At 42.5% G+C, this 9,392-nt stretch overlaps 1 protein-coding gene across 1 annotated transcript in view; it reads left to right on the forward strand.

Moving 5' to 3' along the window:
* Positions 1 to 787: 787 nt before the first annotated feature.
* Positions 788 to 9,392, forward strand: part of slc6a15 (solute carrier family 6 member 15) — a 15,066-nt gene continuing 6,461 nt past the window's right edge. Inside the window, exons 1-4 of the mRNA XM_030790110.1 lie at positions 788 to 1,082; positions 5,231 to 5,388; positions 5,944 to 6,070; positions 6,343 to 6,524. Coding sequence (XP_030645970.1) covers positions 788 to 1,082; positions 5,231 to 5,388; positions 5,944 to 6,070; positions 6,343 to 6,524 — 762 coding nt within the window. The remainder of the gene's footprint in view (positions 1,083 to 5,230; positions 5,389 to 5,943; positions 6,071 to 6,342; positions 6,525 to 9,392) is intronic.

Genomic DNA, 9,392 nt, shown 5'->3' on the forward strand with positions numbered 1-9,392 from the left:
TATAGAAATGAATATTGTTTTGTTAATACTGTGTCTGATAGAACTGTCGCGAGTTGACAGAGTAGATGTTACATTTATGGCAAACTCTCTTTTGTTCACATATAAATTAATTTTAGTGGAGTGATCATTACGGAGAGCGGAAATTCATAACAGCTGAATTTCCGAAAATTCGGAGGTTTTTTGAGCCTGTCTGTTTTTAGAGTATGGATTGTGCGACGAATGCACTTATTTTAATGGAACGACTGTCTATATCATGGTGTGTTTTAAATACGTTGTGCTACGTATCTGCAGTAACAGCCTGGAATCCAGTCCTTCACTCTGCACAGGTTCAGAAAACAAAACATGCTGATGTGGGTTGATTTAAAAGATTACCCTTTGCCGAACCATTGACGGCATGTTATATCTCTGTTGGATTTCAGTTTGGACTCCGTAGATCAAATGGTTTACTCTCATCACAGTGATATGGGTGCAGACTTTTGAGGGTTTTAATTATTAAATGTAAGCTACATCCATAATCACGTTCGTTTAGAAAACAGTTACTAGCTTGTATTAGTAGGCTATTCCTTTATACTAATGTCTTACATCTCCCTTATAGGTTTCTTAAGAACATGAGGAAATAAACATTTTGCCTCGACTTTCCACCCTTTGACTCAACTCATTCATTAGACCTGCATCTGGTTGGTTTGATTAAAAGATTCTCTCCTAAACAGAAAGGGTTCATCAGCGTCCCTACCGACCCACATCCAATCAGAGACATTCAACCCCTTCGGCGTGGTTTACTTATCAAATGCCCAAAAACAGCAAAGCCGTCAAGAGAGAGCTTGACGACGATGTTACGGAATCCGTCAAAGATTTGCTTTCTAACGAGGACACGTGTGACGACTCTTTCAAGAAGAGTTCTCTTATTGTGAACGATGTCCCCGAGGATAAGGAGCGCGACGTTGAAGAGGCATCGGACGATGCCGACGAGGAGAGACCGGCTTGGAACAGCAAGCTCCAGTACATCCTCGCTCAGGTGGGCTTCTCTGTAGGCCTTGGAAACGTATGGAGGTTCCCCTACTTGTGTCAGAAAAATGGCGGGGGTAAGTTAACACGAGATCTACAAATATAGTATTTTCATGTAGCAGCGATCAGATCATTGGCATTTAAAGCATACGTTTATTGTCAGTTGCAGTAGTGCATAAGGGTATAACTACCACTGCTCTGATGCCGTTGCACATTGTCATGGGTTTTACAAACTGTCACTGATTCATTTTTTTCTGATGTAACACAGGACTTCACATTGGTCCGAAAATGATGCAACTTAGACATTTTCCTCATCATTCTGATTCTGTGCGTGTTCATAAAGGGAACATTTTACTAAGAAACCACCTGCTAAAACCACCGGAAGTCATGGAGACTTTCGATACTTTCTAGACCTTTATTTTGATTTATAGTGTGTGTGTGTGTGTGTGTGTGTGTGTGTTTGTCCTGAGTAGAGGATTATAAGGAGCAACTTAATGTATGTCAAGGAGTCACCATTAATCCTGCGTTTCCTGGCTGATCCTTCTCATGCTGACTTCTTTGCATAGTCCCTATGCTGAATTTCCGTCCGGAATTTGTGATGTATCTCGATACAAGGGCAAATGTAGTTCTAGCATGCAAGGTTTCATACAGGAAGCACGACACTCGCCTGTCTGCCAGTTCAAATATCAAACATCCTCTATGGTTTGTGTCAGAGGTCTCATTTAAAAAAAAAAAGCAAGCAAACAAACAAAAAAAAAACCCAAGCAAACAAATAAAAATGACCTACCACAGCCATTCTGAATTTAATAAGATTCGCACTCGCTTTTAGCAGTTCACCTGCACATCACACATCGGTCCAAATTGGAGCAAGCAGGAAGAAATGAAATAGTGGGATACAAGAACCAGTTATTGAAGACAGCTTGTAAATTTGTTGTGTGCACTCAAAAGTTAAGTACGCACTGAACCTACCAGAAATTCCAGGAGCTTTCTAGCTCCAAAATATCAGGTATAGAAACAGATAACTAATAACAGAATAACTAATGAACTGTTACACTGTAACACTGTAACAAACCCATAATAAATGTCCATTGCAGTAACCAGTCATAAGTGGAACATGGTGTGGAAGATTAGAGACAAACCCACTAGGTGAAGGCCTGTCTGCCTCCTGTCATGTTGTGAGTCTCCCTAGCATATCTGGAGGATAGTAGCAGGCTATATGTCCCACACTGAGATTATACAAAGCCTTGGAAGTGTCCAGCGAAAGCTGATTAAAGAGCATTATGATGGTTTCCCTGTCTGACAGTCATAACATTCTGTGGTTATGCCAAGTCATATCTGCATGTCTATATGGCTTTTTCCTCTGTGTTTATTGTGTACCTTGACTCTAAGTGTTCTCTTCCTTTGTTCTTGGATTTGTTGGATGTTCTCTCTCTCTCTCTCTATCTCTCTCTCTCTCTCTCTCTCTCTCTCGCTTGCTCGTTCTCTCTCTCTGTCTCCATCAGTGCCAGTTTGTATGTGCGCATGCATCTGAGCATAAGTGTGTGTGTGTGTGTGTGTGTTGCCACACTGTCATGTTTTCCAGGACTTTTTTAAGTGTTTCTGGCTGTCCTGCTGTGCTGTTCTGTAATTAGATTAAAGAGGCCAGGCTGAATGTGTGTGTGTGTGTGTGTGTGTATGTGTGTGTGTGTGTGTGTGTGTGGTTGTGACTGGGCTGTGTCTGTCACCGTGTCTGCTCTCTGTGTCTCACTAAGCATCCCAGACAAAACACCTGCATCTGCCAATCCCTCTCTCTCTCCCTCTCTCTCTCTCTCTCCCTCTCTCCCTCTCTCTCTCTCTCTCACACACACACACACACACACACACACACTCGCACTCACACACACACACACACTCACACACACACACACACACACACACACACTCAGAGCACCACCTGCTTATTAAGACGTACCCCAGTCTCTCTGCTAAGCTTAAAGATCCAGTGTTTTTTCATCAGTTCAACATTGTGTTTGTACCTTCGCAGCGTTCAGGATGGACACATGCTATGTATTGTTATCTCATAAAGAGTAGCTAATTTTTTATTTGATTGACAAGTCTGGAGACTGATGAATTATTTTCGCAGCTTGGCATCATAAGCATCCATAATTTTATCATAAGGGCGTGCTGATAAGATGATGTAACCCAGCAGAATAAGCTGGGGGAACAGACTCAGCCCCATGCTTAAGAAAAGAGCATATGGGTACAATTTTGTGAAGACAAAAAAAATTAGTCACATGTAAAAACTCTCTGGTTATTGATGACATATTGTTCAGACTGGATGAAACTGAATAGTACAACAGTACAAATCGTGTGAACTACAATAATGTTTGAACGATTAAACGTTGTTTTGTGGACGTATTTGTGTGTTACATTTAGTTGGAAAGGCAGTTCAGTGGAGCACAGACAAAAACGTTACGTGGTCTGATGTCAGTGCTGCCCGAAGCAGATGCTGCATTTGAAAGTCATTTCACGCTGGCTAGCTTCCCTCCGCTGTTCTAGGATCAGTTGTCCTACTGTCTTTGCCATTAGAATCTCATCATCCAAACTCAACCCAGCTCATCAGCCTCAGACAAATGGGCTTTGCCTACGGCAGCAGAAGAGTCACATGATGTACAATAGTTCATGGTAACCATAAACCTAAATCCAGAAACATGGCAAAGTTTCAATTTTGCGTGGAATTTAATAAAACGTGGTCATTGGAGGTCATAATCCAGGAAAAGGAGAAAACATAGTACTGCTAAATGAAAAGGTTAAATGAGGTAAGTTGGTGCAGTTTCCTCCAAACAGCTACATCCTGCCACAGAACAGAAAACAGAGACTTGATGAAAACACCCTGGTAATTCAGAAAAACATGACTCGTCTGTTTTATCGTCACCCACAGCACGCCATCCGTGTGGCACTGCTTTTTACGAGGGCGACCGAGAATCTGGTGACAGTAGCTCTGCCCACTTGTATACTCAGAGAAACAGGGTTTTACTGTTTGTATCATTTGCTAAAGATGAGCATGCATGAATTCACCAGCATTAAATTAACTCTGACAGAGTTAAATGAACTCTACGAGTGTTAGAAGATTATGAGTGCAGGACTTGAGTGTGAAATAATATAAACAATCTTAGAGTTCATTTAACATAAACAGACCTGCTGTGTGGCTGTTAAGAGCCATGATGCAACATGACTGTAACACTCTGAGTGTTGTGGGGAGGAAGTCAGCACCTAAACGGAATATTCTGGTGCTATGAGTCCGGTTTCATTTGAAATGATGAGGTGAATCATCGGAGGGCTGTTTTGCGTGAGTGTATGTGTGCATGCGTGGTGAAGAAAGTGTCAGGTTGTACTCAACTCGTTATCAAATTCTGTCACAACATGTTTGTGTCCTTTTCTGAACGCTGACACTACAAGCATAACACAAGAGTGCAATATGAATATTCAGGATTTCCTGAAAACCACTCCGTTATTTAATAATGATAGAGCGTGTCACATGGTACTCCATTCCTGGCACATGTCAACATCCCATTAGAGTAGTACAAGCCCAGAGCACTGTCCTCACAATGCATAGCCATTATCCGATTATTATTGATGCCCTTTTATAGCTGTTAGAAAGAAAAACCCCTTTCTGTTACCGCCATAAACACAGCTACACTCTGTTGTCAGCATGGACTTGAATTTTTTTAGTCTTTGGAGACGTTGTTGTATGCCATAGCATGATTTCGCAGTGAAAGCTGAAAAGCAACTGAAGTAGCTACTGTGCATAGAGTTATTAACTGTACTACAGTTTTATTAACTGTAGTATCTGGCATAACTGGTATCTCTGGTATGAATGAGACTGAGTGAAGAATAAATGAGATTGATATGAGTGAGATAAAGTATGAATGTGTTAAAACACTGGCATTGGATGATCTATGAAGTGTGAGTCAGACACAGCGAAGTTTAAGTGAGTTTAAATGTAGAATCTGACAATCACTAAATATTTTTCCCTCGATCTGACGTTTTGAGATGTGCTATCGTTTTCATTGATTGAGAAGTATAGAATTGTCAATCAGGACCTTTCAACACTCTTCAGAAACATTAACTCCTGCACAAAAGACACCCATTTGACGAGGACACACTCATGTGAAAATGAACTGACTCATACGTAAACCTTGCTGATCATCGCTCTTTTCGACATACGTTTGTTTCTGTCATGTAGGAGCGTACCTTGTGCCCTATTTCATCCTACTGGTGGTGATCGGAATACCTCTGTTCTTCCTGGAGCTGTCTGTGGGCCAGCGGATCCGCAGAGGAAGCATCGGGGTGTGGAACTATATCAGCCCTCGCCTTGGTGGCATTGGATTCGCCAGCTGTGTGGTCAGTAACAGGATCAGCTCTTAACTAGTGGTGTTTTTTTTTTTTCTTCGTCATTCCAGGTAGAACGGTAAAAATAGCAAAGAACCGACTACGCCAATGCACAGGGGAAGAAGAACCTAATTAAATGACACGCCGCAGAACTGAAATTGAGTTACTCTGTCTTCTTCTACCTCATGCCAATGAAGGATAGAGCACAAATCCAAAGTAAAACAGGTGTAGCTCTAAGAACATTTTTATAGCTTAACAACACTCTAACAAATAGTAGCAAGCTATTAGATTAAAAAAAAAGCCCTGGAAACCCCCAAAGCGATTTGGTCTTAAAATAGAAAGGTACCTTCGAGAAAACAAGCTAAAAATGGTATGAAATGAGAAATGTTGAACATTTATTCTCAGAAGACAGTGTCTGGACAGTGCTTTGTGACGGCGCTGATACAGTTGTATGTACCGGCACAGTTGAAATTCAGCCGTGTTTTGATCTGAAGGTCGACGTATAAACTATTTTTTGAAAATCGACGGGCAGGGCTGATTGTGAAGGTCTCTTGTCTGGATGCGCAGGTGTGCTTCTTTGTGGCTCTGTATTACAACGTCATCATCGGCTGGAGCCTCTTCTACTTCTCCCAGTCATTCCAGCAGCCTCTACCCTGGCACGAGTGTCCACTGGTCAAAAACAAAACCAGCACATGTAAGACAATGCAGTATTAAGCATGTATTTCCCATGTGTGCATGTATTTTCCGTGTGTGTCTAAAGTCTGGATTTACAGTATAAAGCTCAGTCAGTTCGCTCTTGGAAATGTGAAGTCCAACTTTCTATTTGTGTTATATAGACATCATGTCTAAACACTTGTGTGTGTGTGTGTGTGTGTGGGGGGGGGGGGTGTCCCTTGATGTAGCATTTTGTGTAAGCCCGGTTTAATTTGTTGTCCATAGTGTGACATGATGTTGCTATGGTTACAGATGTGGAGCCTGAGTGTGAAAAGAGTTCAGCCACCACGTACTACTGGTACCGCGAGGCTCTGGACATCTCCAACTCCATCTCAGAGAGCGGAGGACTCAACTGGAAGATGACTGTCTGTCTGCTGGCTGCCTGGTCCATGGTGTGTCTGGCCATGATCAAGGGCATCCAGTCCTCGGGGAAGGTGAGTGACCATTAAAGAGAGAGAAACAGTGGAGAAGAGAGAGAGAGGGAGAGAGAGGAAATAATAAAAAAAAAAGACTGATGGAGAGAGGGCAAGAGGGGAAGAACAGCGCTATATAATTTTAGCTCAGGATTTGCCTGGGGAAACTTTAAGGTTTGCCCTGATTGGCTGCCAGGAGCACTACGCACTCTAAAGACGTGGTAATTATGTAAAGTCTCAGACCGTTAGGGTGTCCCGTGCTGCGGGGAAGTAGTGCTGAAAGGCAAAGTGGGCTATCAAACATGTCATAAGGTTTAACTAAACTGGACTGAGAACAGGTAAGTGGAGAACAGGGGTGAGTAGAAAGACCAGGCAGAGTAGTCTCTGGGACTGAGCCTGGTGGAAGGTTTTTTTTTTTGTTTTGTTTTGTTTTTGAAGACCTGTCACCGAAACCCGTCAAACACTCATGTGATCCGGTCCTTTACAATGGCCTGACAAAGCTTAGTCCAAATACCAAACACCATCACCGTGGATTATCCCCCAAGCACCGCTTTGACGTCAGTGTCCAACCGACCCCGAGACAGGTGATTTTATTAGGTTGTCTCATGTCATGGGACTAGCATTAACCAGCTGTTGACCCATTATGGCCAAGTGCCGATCTCGTTTAAGATGAACCTTTGATTAACTGTGCCGCTTTTGGTTCAGACATAATCCACCTATATCCCATTTTGCAAAGTGAAGAGGGGAACTCCCAGTATCACCACTTGGTTCTGTTGTGGTTCAAGGTCTCCTACACTTTACCAGTTTGCAGGCAGTTTACCTGTTGTGATAGATGCTTTACTTTGACGTTTTGGAGCATGTAGAAACCCTGCAGTAGCCAGATAAGACTCCTCCATCTGGAGCAGTCTTTTGTCCTCCTCATTTGAGCCTTTCCAACAACCGCCTGGCATTTGTTCTTCTAGTCATTTGCCTCCGTCAGTGGGGGCACGCACACACACACACACACACACACACACTCACACACACACAGACGGTGGAAGATGAATTTGTACGTGTTTTGGGAAGGTGCTGTAACAAGTCACTAATATTCTGATTAATGTGTTTGATGCCCAAATATTACATAATGAGTTCTGCGAGTTACGATGCATCGCGGCTAAATGAGAATCTATGATAATTGGAGAAGCAGAAAATCATCATTTATAACGGTTCTGGAAAAGTCCCTTTGTGTGAATGTCCTGCGTAAGACTGAGAAGATGCAGATTGGGTTTTTTGGAGTCTGCCCGTTTGGTCTTGGCGGGAGAGCGGAGAAAGCTGTGGGGTTTTACCAAGCCCCCAGCGTGAGGAGGTGGAAGGGAGGTCTTTGAAGCTTAATCATGGCTTTGGCCAACAAAAGAATATTAATATCCTCTTGAGCAAGTCCACAAAAGAGTATTTCAAGGGGAACACCCCCCCCACCCCCCCCACACTCCATGTTTTTTTGTCCCTTATCAATTTGTGCGTGTGTATGTGTGTGTGTGTGTGTGTGTGTGTGCGCGCGCACACATGGGGGGGGGGGGTGGGGGGGGGGGGGGGGGGGGGGGGTCGGGTGTTGTTCTGGTTGCCATGGTTTTTCGCGCTCAGTTCCCATACAGAGCTCTGGCCAGCCTATTGAAAAGACTTAGAATTACTTGCCTGGACACTGATTACTCAGAGGTATGCAAGTACAGTCCGTCATAAAAGGGAAGGTTTTATAATCCTGTGCAGTAAGAGACCATTAGATGACTAAACTAGAGTGAAACCACTTTAAAGATAAACATGAAAAGTAAATGATTTCATCTGTGGGAAACCAATAGCACATTGGTGAGACCAGTCTTGTAATTTTGGTTTGAAGTTCTCTTTTTTTTTTCTCTCTCTAACTGTCTCTAACCAAATTATACGTCTTTTTGCCTGAGACAGAATAGCACTGTGGTGAACTTCTTACTGTTCTGAATAAAAAGTAAAAGAAAAAGAAATAAATTCTTAACTCGCCATAAACACAATTTGTGCTTGACACAGTACAATACTCAAAATGCGAAATGCTTTAAAATGTTCACAATTCTCAAGGTCAGACTTTGTATCTCTAAAAATGTGTTTTTTTTACTGGTCGTGCAGAGCAACAGAATACATTAAGGAAAAAAAAAACATAAATTCATGTCATTTTGCATTGACTCTGTGATTCTTACTTACTTCGTTCATTGTCTCAAAGTCTAGAAACAGGTTTTGTTGGCTAAAAAAAAGGCAGTGGTTGCCTCTTTATCACAGTTAGTGAAGCTTCATGTCTCTCAGTATGAGGCGATGAGGCTGAAAATGCTTCCCCCAAATGATACATCCATACATTTCTGTTTGTCTGCTCTGGGAAAAGATAGACCCTGTTGTTAAAGGTATTTTCCAAATCAAGAACACATCTTGCATATGCACATCTCTTGAAACACGTTCTGTTACGGGGCTTGGTAGTATTACACATTATTTTGAATGACATGTTATTAAGCGTCGCTAAACCATTCAGTTTAACCACTACTAGGACTTAATGCTGGTTTAATGAGCCCGTCGTAAGCATGACGGAAAATCTAGCAAATTACTGACTCCTGCCTCCGCATAACTGGTCCACAGCCAGTAAGTTTCAGGCGCCTAAATGCAAGACAACTGATGTTTTAGTCATTTTTAGTCCTACCACTCTGGGAAGAGCTACCTGACAGGAAAGATGTAGGTCAGATGTCCATGCAAGTGCCTGTGTGCTGTATTTTATCTGTGGGTCAGGAGAATACGGTAAGAAGAGAGGAATTTGTAGCGCCACCCTCAGGAAGACACTGGACGTATAGAGGTGGAATTAGACATTCGGGAAGTTAGAAGACGTAACGCTATTAGACAGCC

Source organism: Chanos chanos, chromosome 13 (assembly GCF_902362185.1).
Source record: "Chanos chanos chromosome 13, fChaCha1.1, whole genome shotgun sequence".
Lineage (NCBI taxonomy): Eukaryota > Metazoa > Chordata > Actinopteri > Gonorynchiformes > Chanidae > Chanos > Chanos chanos.